The sequence below is a fragment of the Nelumbo lutea genome, chromosome 3, assembly GCF_056320005.1.
Source record: "Nelumbo lutea isolate HS-2025 chromosome 3, American lotus-T2T, whole genome shotgun sequence".
Taxonomy (NCBI): Eukaryota; Viridiplantae; Streptophyta; class Magnoliopsida; order Proteales; family Nelumbonaceae; genus Nelumbo; species Nelumbo lutea.
In genome coordinates, this window is record NC_142686.1 from 115,463,847 (window position 1) to 115,480,990 (window position 17,144).

The 17,144-nt window shown below is 37.3% G+C and overlaps 2 protein-coding genes across 2 annotated transcripts; one reads left to right on the forward strand and one right to left on the reverse strand.

Moving 5' to 3' along the window:
• Window positions 1-415: 415 nt before the first annotated feature.
• LOC148867843 (protein rolling protein) lies at window positions 416-6,324 on the forward strand. The gene is made up of 8 exons (XM_088977787.1): window positions 416-1,036; window positions 3,685-3,718; window positions 4,177-4,398; window positions 4,478-4,567; window positions 5,334-5,399; window positions 5,711-5,802; window positions 5,899-5,946; window positions 6,050-6,324. Exons 1-8 carry the CDS (start codon window positions 690-692, stop codon window positions 6,162-6,164), a joined length of 1,014 nt encoding a protein of 337 aa, XP_088833913.1. The 5' UTR covers window positions 416-689; the 3' UTR covers window positions 6,165-6,324.
• An 8,930-nt stretch (window positions 6,325-15,254) lies between these two features.
• Window positions 15,255-16,147, reverse strand: LOC148867844 (ubiquitin-ribosomal protein eS31 fusion protein-like). Its single transcript, XM_088977788.1, has one exon. The coding sequence runs from the start codon at window positions 15,993-15,995 to the stop codon at window positions 15,525-15,527; it is 471 nt and encodes a 156-aa protein (XP_088833914.1). The 5' UTR covers window positions 15,996-16,147; the 3' UTR covers window positions 15,255-15,524.
• Window positions 16,148-17,144: the final 997 nt, after the last annotated feature.

Below are 17,144 nucleotides of genomic sequence, written 5' to 3' on the forward strand. Positions count from 1 at the left end.
GAGGAGGAAGTGGGGTTATTTATTTATTTATTTTAATTAATTTAAAATAGATATTAAAAGTAACGGAGAGGAGAATTTCTCTTTCGTTAACTTCAAACATTAAAAGTGGGTTAAAAGTGGGGTGCTTACGTGTTGCAACGCAGTTGGATGACCAGGCCCGCTTTCTAAATTATTGTCTTCAGCTCATCCGGACCCACATTGTAGATTATCGCATTTTAAATTTTTGAGACCCAATTGTCACTCGAGCCAAATTATAGGATAATTCATAGGAATTTTTCCAAAAAAATAAAACCTTTTGTCGGTTCAACTGCTTATACTGCTTTAGTGGTCGGTCCTTACTATAATAATACGTGGCAAGCACAGTGGGTCAATGCCCAGTTGGATCTAAATTCTGAGCATCAGAGCGAGCGTAGCCGTCCTCCTCCACAAAAAACCTCTTACGGTCTTAGCGACCCACCAAGCTCCCTTATAATACCCCTTCAACGTCAACGTGATTCAAATACCAAACCAAACAGTCAAAACTACCAGCCTAACTGCATTATCAGACCCTTGGAGCAGCTTGAACATCTCTCTCTCTCTCTCTCTCTCTCTCTGGCTGGCATTAGATTCTAGAGATGCTGGTGATGGTCCACAGCTGATGCTTGTTATTTAGATTACTATCGGATAGAAAGGAACGCCCAACTGAGGCCATGGCGCTAGTGATCTACTGGTACGACTTCATCTGCTTCGCCATTATCGCTGGCGCCATCTTAGGTTCTCTATGGGTTCTTAGGCGGAGAGAGGGCTCCGGAACTTGTGACGACCACTCCGCATACGAGAGCCTGCTGGTGGCTCAGTCGGACACCGAAGGGTTTGCTGGGGTGACACGGTTACGGGCCGGTCACCTCAGCTCCACTCAACTCTGGACCAGTTGTTGGCGTGGGCTGCACCCTGTATGGCTCTTAGTGTCACGCACCGTCTCAGCCGTAGTCATGATCGGACTGCTTCTTTGGGACGTTCGTCGATACGACGCCAGCATCTTCGTCTACTACACCGAGTGCGTTCTTCCTCTCTCCCTTCTCTGCTGCTCTACTCTACCTAATGCATATCTACTATCATCCATTATTCCATTATCGCCGTTAACTACCTGTCACTGAATAAATCATTCATTGCCCTCTTTTCTTGCTTATAATTAATTAATCCTATTTTTTGTTTTAGTTAGTTTTTATGTGAAACGGGCTAGAAATCTAGAATCAATCAATCCCAAATATTCTATAATCTCTAGTTGTTGCGTAATCGGATAATCCTGCATGGTTTGACAATCTGATGCTCCTATTTCTTCCTTAATTAGCCGTATTCCGATCGGACGGATTATGTAGAGGATCCGACGGTAAACCTTCGTCTATTAATTTTAGATGATGTATAGCAGCGAGCCAGTGAAACACTGTAATGATAAAAATACCCCTGCAAAAACTGAAATGTCCCCATCGGCATTCAACTTGCAATTCTCTACTGTCTCTCTGACTCTGGCTGGTGCCCGGTGGCTCCGCCAATGAGTTGTTTTATTCTCAGTCTTCAGGGGTACTCGTTCTCGTTACTTGGGCAGTGGTAGCTCTGTTTTACGGAGTACAGAATGCTCCTTTGAGCGCCAACGATCTCTCTCTGGTTTCCTTGCTGGACAAAGCTCAGTCTCCTTTACGCCTTGGCCTTGTATTTTCTTACACTGTAAGATGAGCTCTAAGCAATTTCCTCTGGAACTCATTTTTTCTGATTAGTACATTGATTGGAAAACAGGAAATTTCTATGGTTTTTTCTTAATCTATACCTTGAACAATTAATTTTGTATGCTGAATTTCACAGCATTTTCTGGGGTTGGTTGCTGTAGCTTGATTATATTATGTGTCAAGTAATCAACTTGTGTTCTAACATGTGATAACATTAATTAAATTTCGTTTCGATACAAAAAGAGGGGGGAAATGGGTTTCTCTAGTTTAGAATGGAATGGTCTGAAGATGATGATTTGTTGTGATTCGTGACTGCAGTACCCTTGATTTTCAGAAATGATAAGCTTCGAGCTATTTCCATTAACTGTTGTGAATTAACAGAGAAACCAATTAGTTGATACTACAGAAGATGAACATATGAAGATGTCTCGCAAAAAAGATCCTTAACTCCTCAAAATCACCGCATGAGTGTATAAATTCACAGCTTTCTGTGAAAAAGTAGGTCCACTATACTTCCTCAGCTTTCCTCATAGAAATATCAGATATCATGTTTATATTTTTCTAATTAATCAGGTCAATTAGCAAACCTCCCTACACGACCTCACCTATTTCTGCCACATAGATGGATCCTATGGTCGATCCAAAACCCAAATCATCCATTGGACATAGAACCTTGAATTGGGCATTTATTCATTCATGCAGCCCACATCATACATTTTACCCCGCCTTGAATTGGATTTTTCTCCAGTATCACTGACCTCACTGCCTGGCCCTTCCCCATAAAACAAACAGACTTTTGACCTGCGGAGGGTGGTTCAGGAATCAAGTTTAGATGAGCAAAGGGTGTTTCCTTTCGGCCCCCATAATAAATTGCCACATGGAAGATCCCTATCTCCTTCACACACTTCCAAAAGATGAAGCAGGCATTACCAGGCTTTTGTCGCTGAGTATCTTCTCCTGGTCTTTAAATTTCATCCAACTTTTATGTTGGTTCACGTTATGTGGAGCATTTCTTCATGTATAGACCTTATGATCTTCCAATTGTGTCATGGCTGTGCATAGTATTTCACCTTTAGGTTGTGTTTGGTTTGAAAGAAAAGGCAAGGAAAGGAAGGGAAAGGTAGGGAAACCTGGTACAGGTTCCTTTCCCTACCTTTTCTTTCAAACCAAACATAACGTAGGCCTGATTCCAGTGAAGGAATATGACACCATTCACATTAATAACAATTTTCCTTAGCTAGGATTGTTCATTTGTAATTTGGCAATTAAAAAACCTATCCAGAATTGGTGAGAGAGAGGGGGGGTTTAAAATTCCCTTGCTTTTTATGCTTCCTATAAGTATTTTTTGCTCTAGGGTCTATGTTTTCCAAGACAGTGCTTATGCTAATGAAGAAAAAGAAACTTTAGATTCTTGACCGAGCTCAAGATATGATTAAATTTTGTCTTTCTTTCTCTGTTTCCTAATGGTTATTTGAAATTCTCTTTCCTATGGAACATTTAAAATATTAGTATGATGCAAATGTTTGTAAAATCAGGACTAAAAACTAGTCTTATTCCCAAATTTGTTACTTATATCATACTTTCTTCTTATATAAAATATTCTTGGAGAAGTATTTCTCCCATCGGCGTTTTCATTAACTTGGTTCTCTAATCTGCTTTTGGTTACCTAGAAAATGAGAAATCTTCTTTTAGGATAGCATGGGGTCAGTTTTGTTTCCTATCACTCTCCATTGTTTTCAATCTGCCTTCTCTACTTTAATGAAGAGAGAAAAATAGAGGTCAAAGAGGAAATCTACTTACCTGTTTGGACTTGATTGTCTTTTCTCTTATAGTTTCCAAAGTAGTGTAATGATTGAGTTGAAACACTTTCTGCTGGTAAGAAATGATATTTTTGACTTCGAGCATTTATAGATTGTGGTTTATTCTATTTGACAATTAATGGTATCTGAATTCTCATTCTTGTGATCTAACTGATTTACAGGTGGACATTTACATTAGTCATTCTCTATTTTGCGGTATGTTCTGCACTCTGCACCACCCCTCTTCTATTATTAGTAAGAATTTAGATTAGTTTGTAACATGGTTGAGGCACAAAATTGGCCCACATGTTCATCCCTTAACCCTTAATTTATAGGGAAATTTTCACCATAAGGACACCTGCCACATGTCCTGAATAAGCCCTTTCTTGTGGCATTCTTTTAAATTATAAATTCAAACTTTGAGATCATCTAATACACCCAGCTAAAATGTATGGCTCACATATTCCGGGGAAGTAAGACATGGTCAATCAGGAGGGTCCCTTAATAGATGGATGTTTCAGAATGACCCATGATTCTCTCATTTGGCAGAAATAGGTGGAGTTCTCTAGAAAATGAACCTAGTTGACTTGATTTGACTACTGTTTTCTTATATCTAAGCATGCACCAAGTGCTCTTCAATTAAACAACTTAACATGTATCACTTCTCCTTGTAGCTTGGTATCATTGCATCTGTTCATGGATGCTTGATGCATTCAAAAAGACCTTGGACTGAAAATGATGAAAACAATGATTTAGAAGGACGTAACTCTACAAGCACCATAAATTTAAGAACACACAAAGTCAGGGGCACCATCAAGTTGCAAAGTCATCATGAGCAAGATGCGACAGAACAAAGAGCTGGATTTTGGGGATATCTAATGCAAACTATATTTCAGGTTTAGTTTCTCCTGGCTTCCTCTTTCCTGCTTATTTTGCAATTTTTCATTTTTGCCTCAAACTTTTTTTTTTGAACAGACCTGTGCAGGTGCTGTGATTCTTACGGATGTTGTATTTTGGTTTGTCATAGTTCCATTCTTGTCAATCCAGCGTTTTAGCCTAAACCTGGTGAGGTTCTTATCCTTTCAACCATTTTAAGAAGAACTGCTAGTATTTACACTGAACTAAGGTTTTTTTTCTTTTGTCTGTTATACATTATATGCATATATAAATCAGTATAGATTGAAAATCTGTTTTTCCATCATCTGAGCATAAAGAAGAATGCTAGAATACAAATATGTGTGCCAATTCGACAAACAATAAAAGAGGTCTTAAGCATTTACAACATATTCTACATTTAACTTAATTATCTATTATTGAACCTTCATAAATGAACAGTTCTTAATGAAGGATCATTTCTTATAGAGGAAATTGACTGCTCACTGGGGTAAACTAGTCAACTAACTAGCTTCAATCATCAGATATTTCTCTCTCCTTTTGCCATTTTTTTCTCTGTTTAATTGAGTTTGGTTGTGTTTTGGTTAAACAAAGGCAGCTTTCTCATTTTGCATTTCTTTCAAGTCAATAAGAGAAGTTGGAATCTAAAGAAGCTGCCACATAATCTTGGCCTCCCAGATACAATGGTTGGATTGGCACCTAACAGTATATATGGACTTTATTTTAGAAGATCCCATGACTCTCATGAAACACAAGCTTTGGGAGATCCTCTTTTTTTTCCCCTTCTTTTTTTTTTGCAATGCTTGTGCCTTGTGGAAGTTATCTGCATTAGTGTTTCTTGCTTTATTTTCTTTTTCTGAATATGACAGTTTTTAGCTATCCCATCTTTCTTTCTTGTATCATGTTTTACCTAATGTTGGTGACTTCTTTTCCACAGTTAATGGGGTGCATGCATTCTTTCAACCTTGTGTTTCTTCTCCTTGACACTGCTCTCAACAGCCTTGTAAGTATAACAAATTAACAAGAGAAGAGTGTATTGTAGATTATTTCTTCCCTTGGGAGGAAATCTAAGATGTCCCCTCCGGAGACCATTAGGATAGCTTTCACCAGTGGCTTTGATGCATGCATGTGTTTCACATACCATGAGAATGTCTCCCTCTCAGTCCGTTCTCCAAGTCTAACTTGTGCATGCTCTTGGTGGACAATCCATGACTAGAGTATACCCTAAAATATAAATTCCTTGTTTTTTTTTTTGCATTGTACTTAGTTTCTTGGCTTACAGAACCAATGGTTTGTTCTCTCCTTTCTGTTTAGCCTTTCCCTTGGTTCCGGCTTGCATATTTTGTTCTCTGGAGTTGTCTCTACGTCATTTTCCAATGGATTATTCACGCTTGTGGGTTTACATGGTAAGCATCTACTTTTCATAGTTTCTGCTCTAACTCACTCTATGGCATCAAGGAGTCATTTGTCATCTAAATAACTACTACGGTTTCTTTTCTTAGGTGGCCGTATCCTTTTCTTGAACTGTCGATCCCATGGGCACCTCTTTGGTAAGTTATTAGACAGTATTCCATAGCCATCATCTAGATTTTCTTAGCTTAAGTCTTTAGACAGATTGAGGGTCATCTAATGGTGAGGATGTCTGTCTGGCAGGTATTTCGGTTTGGCTGTGGTTCACATCCCATGTTACGGTCTGTATGCATTGATTGTAAAAATAAAAAACGCAGTTTTCTCGAGATTGTTCCCCGAGGCATACATAAGGTGTTAATTAGCTTCTCCATTTCTTATTGTTCTTCGAAAAATGGTTGTACCTGATCGTGATCCGTCTGTGTGAATGCCTAGTGTACGTAGAGGATTTGATGTAGCAGCAATCACCTCTTCTAGTGAATCAATCAAAAGGATGTTTATTATGTTGTCCTTTATAGAAATATGGTTGAGTTGAGACAAATATGTAACGTGATAGGTATATTTCAATGGATCAAATTTGAATTTCAAAGATATTCGGTTCCACCCGATCAATTCACAGCCCTGGATCAGAAGTGATTCTGGCAGATAGGGGTCTCGTCTCGGTCAGTCATTCCAATCAGATGGTTTTTAGTTGACTTTCGATGCCTTGAACTTCATCACGAGCATTAAGGGCCACGGCTTCAATTTGGGAATCAGATTTGGTCTTCATAAGACGTGCTTACACCGTTTCCACCATGGTTCTTAAAAACGAACCGGTGACTGAACCGGTCAGGGGTCCAGTTACCAGTTCGAACAGTTTGACCATTTGACCTAAATGGCCAGCCCATTTTGACAAAAAAAATTAGAAAAATTAGAAAATGGTCAAAACCGTTTGAATGGTTAACCTGTCAGTTCAGTGGTTTACTGACCAAAATCAACAATTTTGTGAAAAAAACAAAACCAATCAAGTGACTGGTTCCCAGTTTTTCCAATCCGACCGTCCAGTCCAGTCCAGTTTTGAAAACAGTGATTACCAGTACGGATACAATGTACGGTTGTTAAAAGCTATTGGAACAGTGTAAACACGGCCTTGTGAGCATTGAAGCCCATATCTTCAATTTGGTGACAATACTGACCGAGTAATGGTCTCTACCCACCCCTCCCCTGATAGACGTCAGTGACTCCGCTATGCTACCAAAGCAATTTTTTTGGGGTTTTATCGTTCAATCCACCCCTAGAAATCTTAATTGGGCAGGATGTGTTTTACAAGGGGGGGGTACTAGTAGACTAAAAGGTAACTGTAATTTCAGATTTCGAGGGTGAATGCAGTCTACCGATCCCCCCCCCCCCCTTTTTTTTATGGTCAGCGCATCATCATATTCAAAGGAAAGCTCCATTGACGGCTTCATCACAATGATCGTGCATGATTCATGAATAGTTCAACCGGGTTGGGATTCCAGTCCCATCACGTTACTACCCAACATGACCACTCCTGCTGAATGGTCTCTCAGTCATAATTCCACTTGCAGCAACCAAACTATTCAACACCCCGTTTCTCCATCTCTGCACCCTGAGACAATCAACAAATATACAATTTGGTGTAGACAAGTCCCTACTCCCTAATGCTATCTTTACTTTGAAGGAAAAAGTAGCGAAAGGAAGATATAGGTCGGGAAAATTATACAAGGTTTGTAAAGGTTTTTTTACATTTTCCTATTTTTTCCTTCAAACCAAACCTGGTTTGTAGGGAAACTTTTGTTTACACGTGTAAAACTCCAACGATGTAAAAGCCAATCAATAGAATTCAATACAGAAGGTTTCAAGTCTCTAAACTGTTGTGCTTTAAAAAATGTGATTGTCAATGTAATACTACATTGATGGGGAGACTGGTTTTCACCTAATGGTGTCTTGCCACTTCGTGAGGTCATTGTGGGATTGGGCTTTCTCCTTATTTGGATGCAACTAGAATCCCCCATCAGACATGCAGAGCCTTTTCTCCCCTTCCTTTTTCAGGTGGCGGTTAAAAAGGGGAATGACACTGTGGAAAGAAAGAAACTCCAAGAGATTCTTAAAAACTCAAAGAGGAACAACAGATCTGAGAACTATCATACATTTTAGGGCGACACAGTGGCTGAAATCTTTGGAAATATTCACAGATTACACAGTGGATGACATGTTGAGGAAGTATGATGAAATTGCAAATTGCACGCAGACCAAGTCAGTAATGAGTGTGGCTTGGACCCCCCCCCCCACCTAGTGGATTCTTGAAATTAAACTTTGATGAATGTAGTAGGGGAAACCCGGGACAATCGGAGATCGGGGCTGTTTTTAGGGATGAAAATGGGGTCATCTCTGCTGTGTTCCAATTGGAGTGGGTGGACTCCCTTAGAGCTAAGATCTATGCAGTTATGGAAAGAGTCCAGAAAGCTAAGGAATTGAACGCCAAGAAACTTATAATTGAAAGGGATTCTGACGTGGTGATAGGGTGATTGACTAAAGATCAAAATGATTTATGGAAGTATAATAATGAGAAGAGGAAATTGACTAGTGCGGGAGATGGAAGTTAAGACATGTTGGATTAAAAGATCAATTAATTCCTTAACTGACGGTTTAACTAAACAAGGGGCAGAAAGGGATTCATTGTTTTGGGCTAAGCTGTAATGTTAGTGTCTGTATTTTCTTTTTTCACTTCTTGAAGCTCTTTGTGACTCTTGAAAGATAAGTGCGTTTGTCTTCCACTTGTAAATTTTTTATTGATGAATTAATAAAAGTGTTATTGATAAAAAAAAATGTAACTCTACATTGATAAAAATCAATGTAGAGTTTTACATTGATGTAAAACTCTACTAAAACTCTAATCGATGTAATACTTATATCAATAATTGATGTAAAACTCTACCATAACTCTATCAAAACACTAACAAAACTAAACCGGAAGTGAAATTTTATATCAATCTTGATTTACACTACAAATAAACACTAAAAAATGAATCGACAATAGAGTTTAAAATCAATAACAATTTACACCACAAACAAGCGGAGCCTAAAACTTGATAGTTTAAAAATTTAAGAAACAATTCATGAGCCACAAGGTAGAAACAAGGCTCTATTCTACAACATCACTAAAGCATAGACATTGGCATGTTGCCTCCTCAACAAAACCTTCAAGCCAGGAGAATGGCCAATGTAATATCATAATAAGCCACATAGCCTACGGACTCTTAATTCACGATTCGATCAAAGACCCCTTTAGCTTAGACCAATGTTTTCCAACCGTCGTTAAGCTGAACGGTTGGATTGTTTGGCCCGAAAACCGTCCAGACAATAAGTTACATTTCTCCCTAAACCCATTTTTGGAAGAAAATCCATTGACTTAGTCAAAAAACACTAAGCCGGGCAATCAAATCGTTGACCTGTTCGACCAAAACAGTGATTCATAGTTTAATAAAGTTGTAGAGGAAATTAGAAAGGGGAGAAACTAAGAGAGAATCCGGCCATTCACCGGCAACAATGATGGTGATAGTTACGGTGAAGCGATGGCAACAAAAACACAGACCTTAGGGTCTGTTTTTTTTTTTAAATGAAAAACAAGGTTAGAGATGTAAAGTGGCCCTTGGGCGTGTCGTCCTCCCCGATGGAAATTTTGGAGGCCAACCCAGCATAGCCCACGGCCCAAGCTGGCCCATGCCGTGCCATGCCAGCACGCAGGCCTGGGCCAGGCAGGGCTGTAGGTTGTGTCGTGGGCTTGGACCGTGCCGAGCTGGGCCATAAGGCGGGCCTTGGGCCTAGGCCAAACAGAGCTATACTGTTTTTTTTTATTATTTTTTTGAAAATTTTGATTCTTTTCTAAGTAAAATTATAAAACTAAAATGAACTTTGGGAATTATGAACTATTTAAAAAATTAAGAAATGAGATATCTAAGTTATTTAATACATAAATAAAAAAATACTTAACCAAATTGAAATAAGAATGATGAAATAACAAATTGAAAGAAAAATAGGAACTTTGTTTTATTTACATTTGAATAATACAAATTAGTGAATTACGAATACAATGATTGGATCATTGCATACTTGGATGAATGAAATATAAAAATGGAATAAATTAATAGAATACAAAAAATACAATATGATTATAAATTGAAAATACAAAATTACATTATTAAAAAATTTAAAAAATATATATATCAAATAAATTAAATAAAATTTAAAAACTTTACAATAATTTAAAAAAATGAAAAATTCTAGTAGTCAAATTCATGAATCATCATTCATGACTTTCATCATATGCTCCGGGTGAAATGTCCGATGTTATATCATCCCTCATTTGTTCTGTAATCTATCTTCTACGTCTAGCCAATCCTTGAAGCAGATGCACATTTCTATACTCTCATCGTTCATGCAACTTCTTTTGTCATCCAACAACTTGGTACGTATACTAAAACAAGACTTCGATGGAACTATAAACACCGGAGGGGTTAGTAGTTCACGTGCCATGACAGCGAGAACTAGATAACTTTTGAGTGTTCACTCCACTAGGCTAAAATATCAAAATCATTTGATACTTCACCTAAATTAGAAAAATTTGCTTACAAATAAAAATATTCAATAAATGAACTTGTTGTAGAACTAGCAGATTTCTGCCTTCTACTTATTAACTAAAAAAGCTTCTCTTCTACTACTAGGTTCAAAGTCAGAAGGAGAAGAAGAAGATGATGAATCAGATTCATACAAACTGTACATTTCAAATAATAAATTATTAATTTCTTCTTTTTCATTTCCTTTATCAATATTCATATTTTCATAATATGTTTCAAATAAAATATCTAAACCATCTTTCCTAATCCTATGGTCTAATATTGTAACTAAACAATAAATGGAAGAAATGTTCTTCCAATATTTTTTAAATTTATTTTCCATAATTTCAACAATACATTGAAATTCTGGATTATTTCTAAATTTGGCAAAACAATTACTAATTACCATTAATTGATACGATAAATTACAACTAATTGAATAATAAATTCCAAATAATTCATTTGTTGCATCATAAAAATGTTTTAAAATATCTTTTATATTATCATATCCCAATCTTCCTCAAATAGCATATCATTAGGCATTTTTAAATTATAAAAATAAAAAATAATTTGTTTATGAAATATACAACTTTCTAACATAGCATAGGTACCTATGCTTTACATCTAATATAAAATGTTTATATTTTAAACCATGAATTTGATATAAATATTTAAATTCTTGTTTTCTTGCCCCTAAACTTTTTATATATATAAAACAATTTCTAATTTTTGAAATAATATTCAAGGCATCTTAAATACATAAATTTAAGATGTGACATGCATATCTAATATGAAATAATTTACCATTTAAGCATGATTTTAATTGAAATTTTAAAATATTTATTGCAAAATCATTATTGCTAGCATTAGTTAAAATACCTGCAACAATAACCAGGCCACTATGTGGCTATTCAAGCCTAGTAAAACTTAAAATTTTTTTATTTAAAAGCCAATTTTCATCAATGAAATGACCAGTAACACAAATATAACTAATATTAAATTTGGATGTCCAAACATCCAAAGTAATTGCAACTTTAAAATTAAGATTTGCTAACAAAAAAATTAAATTTTGTTTATATGAATAAAAAAATTGTTAAGGCATCAGTTTTTATAGTATTCCTAATAACTTTTTTATATTGTGGGTTTACAGAACTACGCAACCATTTTTCTAGCTTTGGATCTTCAACTAACATAAATGGTTGTTCTCCATGTACAATATACTTAGCAAGTTCTTGTCTCATTTTTTTTCTTGTGAATATCTAAAAGTACCAAAACTAGTCCCCCTCCCAATCTGTGATTGGGTTGTTTCTCTCCCTTCATCTTTCTCTCGCTCGTGTGAACAAATGTTTGCTTAAATGACCCGTACCACCCTTGCTACAACAACTAAAGTCTTTACTGCATTTTTGGCAAACAACCATTTTCCCCTTTCCCTCAATATCATCTACTTTGAAAACTTTTCAAACCGGGCTACTCAACTTAGAAGCCATCATTTTTCCCCTAGTATCACTACTACTAGGGGTGAAAGATCCACTTCCATCGACATCAATGTTAACACTAATACAATCATGATGCGATTGAATGTCATCCATGGTGAACATGTTGGGGAATCGATTTTAGGAAAGGCCAGCCATTTTTTTAATTCTAAAAAGATAAAAATTAATCTAATTCGACTTACTCGGATTGCATGTTCAAAATCCCAACTTGATTTCAACAGTTGAAGCCTTTCAACATCCAAGCCTCCCGAGTTGAGATACTATAACTGTTTGAGCAAGCCTTCTTGTTGAAAGTCGAAACTTCGATAAAGTTGAGACTTGAGAATTGGAAAATGCAGAATTAGACAATCAGGTAATCAAAATTTCTCAGATTGCAGATAATTGAGAATGTATGAGTATGAGAGAGAATTAAGAGAATTGTTGAATTGTTGTGATGAGAATGGTGGAAGATACGACTATTTATAAGAATTGAACATAATTCAATTACCCAAAAAACTGTCTATTATTTAGTTGTTGAGAGGGGTATTTTGGTTATTGTAAAGCTACGTATAACTTCACCCAATATGCCCCCATAAACTAGTTTTTATATTACTGTTGGGGGAGCATTTATGTCATTTTTTCAATCCCCCAAAAACAAAATACAGAAATACCCCCCTAATATGGCTATTTATAGCTATTGGGGGTATTTTTGTAACCCCCAACCAAAAGGTGAAACTAGCCATTGGGCCCCTTTGGGAGGGGGGCCTAACGGCTATATTCCCATGCAGGCCAAGCACAGCCCATTACAGGCTTGGCGGGTTGTGCCGCAAGCCACGGGCGGCACAGCACGTGCTGTTGTAGCGTGTTGTGCCAACCTATGGGCCTCAAACCCCCGGCCCAGCACAATACAGACCTCCATGTCAGGCCTGGCATGAGCCATCGTGCTGTGCCGAGTCGATCCAAAATCGTGCTGGTAACAAACAAACAAAGAAACAAACACAAATACAAACACAAACACAAAGAAGAAAGAAACGAAAACACCCTAGGGAGGATCTGTAACCTAGGTCGTATACATTTGGACCTAGGCCAATGCAGAAAGAAACCTAAATATATAAATCCGGAGTCCTGTGATCGCTCCCAAGTCATCACTGAAATTATTACCAAAAAAATCCTTACCGAAACGAAAAGAAGCAGAAATCAAATCCAATTTTCATTCAACAAACACTCAAGTAGCACCATCCAAAAAGGCCAAATTAAAGTTATTAGAACTGAATGGAAAAACAAGAGGAAACCCTGGTACCAGGGAAATTTAGAGAGCATGGTGGTGTCGAATAAGATAAACAATGCAAGGTAAAAGAGTTTTTGTTACCCTCCCCCCAAAGCACACAAACACATAACAAAAGCATATAACAGAGAGTAATGGAAGCAGAAAAAAACACTGCCCTATCTCATCCTTAATTAACAAATCACATAATTAATTTTTATATCATTCCTTGGATTGTCGATAAAATTACTTTCATTTATCTATTATCTTCTATGTTAAAATCCTCCGTAATGTTGAAAGTCTAGACTACACAAAATCACAGCTTTGTTTATGGTATACGTATCTAGGCATGGGAAACCTTAACTTCCTAATGTTGAAAGGCAGTGTTGAATGGACTTTTCTAAATGGATGAAGTGCCTGAGTCGGAGATGCATTGAACACCAACACTTAATAGACTCTTGAAAGATGACATTTTTCCTTTTCTCCTTTAAATAAATTAACAACTAAAAGCTAATGTACAAAATGAATATAAGTTTTCCTATAAAATGCCATCAAGTAACAAAGAAATTTTGTTGCATGCCTTTATCCGTAGGTTTCAAATGTTAAATTCAACAAAACATGCATTTTTAGTAGTTTATTCTTTTACATAGTCATGTTCACAAGTCCTTGTTTCTTTTCTCTTGCTGATTCAGACTCCCACAGGCAATTGGCTAACACCAAAAGTAAACTTCCTGATAATTTTAGTAGTCTTCCAATAACCACTTAGATGCTTACATTTCCAAAGGCAAGGACCTATAGGTCCTATACTGCCCAAAAGTGCCTGTATGTCGAGGCATATATCCTCGTGAACAAAAAGAGACCCATGTTGAATAAGTTGGATAACTTGGTTCCCCTAAACTCTTGTGAACTAATGAGCTCCATGCAATACCCTAGAACACCAAAGCAAACTCAACTAGAAATGCAGTAATTCCCCACTCCCTCAACAAACTCCAGCAGAAAAGGTCCTCTCAAGCTCTCACCAAGTCACCTAGTTTCTATGCTCCATTAAGGGGGAATGAAATTTGTACTAAGCTTGAGCATACAAAAGAACCTCTTCCTCTTTAAAAAGAAATGTTGTCAAACTCACATTGGATTGATTGCACAGACAAATCAGAACCAGTAAGGTTTCTAACCTGATTTGGGTCTAACAAAATTGCCAGTAACAACATATGTAAAAGCATCCTAGACGCCTATAATCTTTAATCCCATCTTTTCAGGACTCCACAAACAAGTAATTAACAGCCTTGCAAATCAGAAAAGTGCTAATATCCAACCCCCCCCCCCAAAAAAAAAAATAGCAGTGTTATATTGTCATTTATGCTTTAAAAATCTGTGTTTACAAAGGAATGTTCTCTAATTTGTCAAGGAATTGCTCCCAGGCTGATTGGATCTTGCTGGCAATCAACTTCAATCTTCACTAGCTACCAACATATTATCTAGAAATATACCCACATCCTTGTCCCACAGCATTCACTCTTTATTGCATATTTGACATGATTAAAGAAATATCACAAATAAAACATTTGATGGAGAGAACAAATGAATCAAATTAAAACCGGATCTAGCAATTTAGAGGAAAAAAACAATCTAGCAAAACAGAAGGATATGATTTTACTCATTTTCGTTATGTTTCTGATCTGCACACTTTAAAAGCCTTTGAAGCTGATGAAGACATCAAATCATTCAACTCAATGGAACCCAAGAAATTGAAGGGTCTGCTTGTATAAGCAACCCTGTCTACTGCATTTTACATTCACCCAAGAATGGTCAAAGCATTCAAAGACAAAAATGCAAGCAAGCAGGTGTAACCGCCACCCCAAAACAGCCATAAAGCTCATTTTGGGAAGAGTATAAATGCAAAACCTTGTATATTGTATTGTAAATCTTGTATTTGTACCATACATATTTGTATTTGTACTCTTTCCAAACTGAGCCTAATGAAAAAGAAGCAATATCCAAAATAACAAGATATCCAATACTTGCAGATATCCAATGCGACAAAACCAACCGAATTCCAAAAAACCATATTCAATAGAAAGGAGAACTATAAACCACGACCATAAGCGGCGAAAATGAAAGTTTATAATTCCAATATGTAATTGAGCAGCAACAGTCTCCTTAGCAATAGCATACCAATCTAAAACTTTAAATATAAGATCCTAACCAAGTTTGCCACCTGATTCTTTAGAGGAGAATTTCAAAGAACAACGCAGTCCATTGATGCAAAATAAAAACGAAATAAAACCCGCCTCAAAACCCTAAACATCCCACCACAACCACCACCGCCACCAGGAACATATTTTATTTTCCTTTTCTACAACCACTGACTCTCACTCACCTCCAGCTTTCTGATAAACGTAAGTAAGGCCGCACTTACCACAGTAGTGGCGATCGAAATGGTTGGCCATGAACGTCCCGGCACCACAGTCTGCGTTGGGACACTCCTTTCTGAGCCTCTGAACCTTACCGGAATCGTCGACCTTGTAGAACTGAAGTACGGGGAGCTTGACCTTCTTCTTCTTGTGCTTGATTTTCTTGGGTTTCGTGTAAGTCTTCTTCTTTCGCTTCTTGGCTCCTCCTCTGAGGCGGAGAACCAGGTGAAGTGTGGACTCCTTCTGGATGTTGTAGTCGGCTAGTGTTCTTCCATCTTCGAGCTGTTTTCCAGCAAAAATTAGGCGCTGTTGGTCGGGAGGAATCCCTTCCTTGTCCTGAATCTTGGCCTTCACATTGTCGATAGTGTCCGACGATTCAACCTCTAGGGTTATCGTCTTCCCTGTTAGGGTTTTCACGAAGATTTGCATCGCCGCCGCCGGGGTTGATGGAAAAGGGAGTTGAAATCGAAGGCCTATAACACTGCAACAGTTCCCTAATTCTATTGCGCCCTTCTCCGAGGGACTGATAGAGATTTTAGGGTTAGAGAAGGATCGAATGCCATTATGATATTCTAGGGCAGTTTATGTGAAGCAAAATTACGGAAAACCCCCTCTTGGACGTAGCATATAACTTCCCGTGTTAGGCCGCTCTTTTGGAGGGAGGGGACCCGGCCCTAGAAAAGTCTAGGTCCACCGTCCACGTCCATCCCAGATACATACTTTGGTCCGATCGGGCTGATCTAGGCCTAAATTCAGACCGAGGTACCAGGCCTGAATCACCGGGCGGGGGGGTTTTCTTCAATTTACTTCAAATCACGTTAGCTAGTCTAAGTAATATGGTTGGGCTTTTTTTTTTTTTTTCAATTTCATTTAGTAGATCAAATGGCTTTAAAATAAAGGCTTGCAAAAAAAATTAGTAGATCAAATTAGGTTTTAATGTTTTATTTGAAATAATAAGTTTTTATGTTTTAATGTTTCATATTACGGTGCTTCTTTTTCTTTTTACTTGAACTACAACTTTCAAAACTAAGAGGTATTAATTGAACTCTCTATGAATTAGAAAACAAGTCAATTATATGATTTTAAAGTAATAAAGCTAGGGTGAGACGTGAGAATACAACTCAGTGAAATTTGTGTAAAGAGATTGTAATAAGGTGGATGGATATAAGTTTGCCAGACACACTGCAACTCTTTCTCATCCTTAATTCCTTATACACGGTCGAGCCCACCTAGCTTTGCTTTGTCCGTCTGTAATCACTAAAGTGTTAATGAAGTTTTGCTAGAAGGCATCAAAAAATCAAAACTTTAAAGTTATAAAGAAATGGAACACTGGCATATTCACTCGTGGTTGGTTAAGTAACCAGTTCTCCTGCCAATCCAACATCTGCCAATATGATGGCACAAGATCCCGATACACGCAGCATGACAATTGACAAGCAGAGAGACACCCTAAGGCATACACGCCATGGACCGAATGAAAAATTAGGTTACTTCTTTTGGATTCTTTAGAATGACGAATAAAAAGTGCTTTGATGGACATCTTTACAGACAAAAAGTCCACAATCAAAAGTAAAAGAA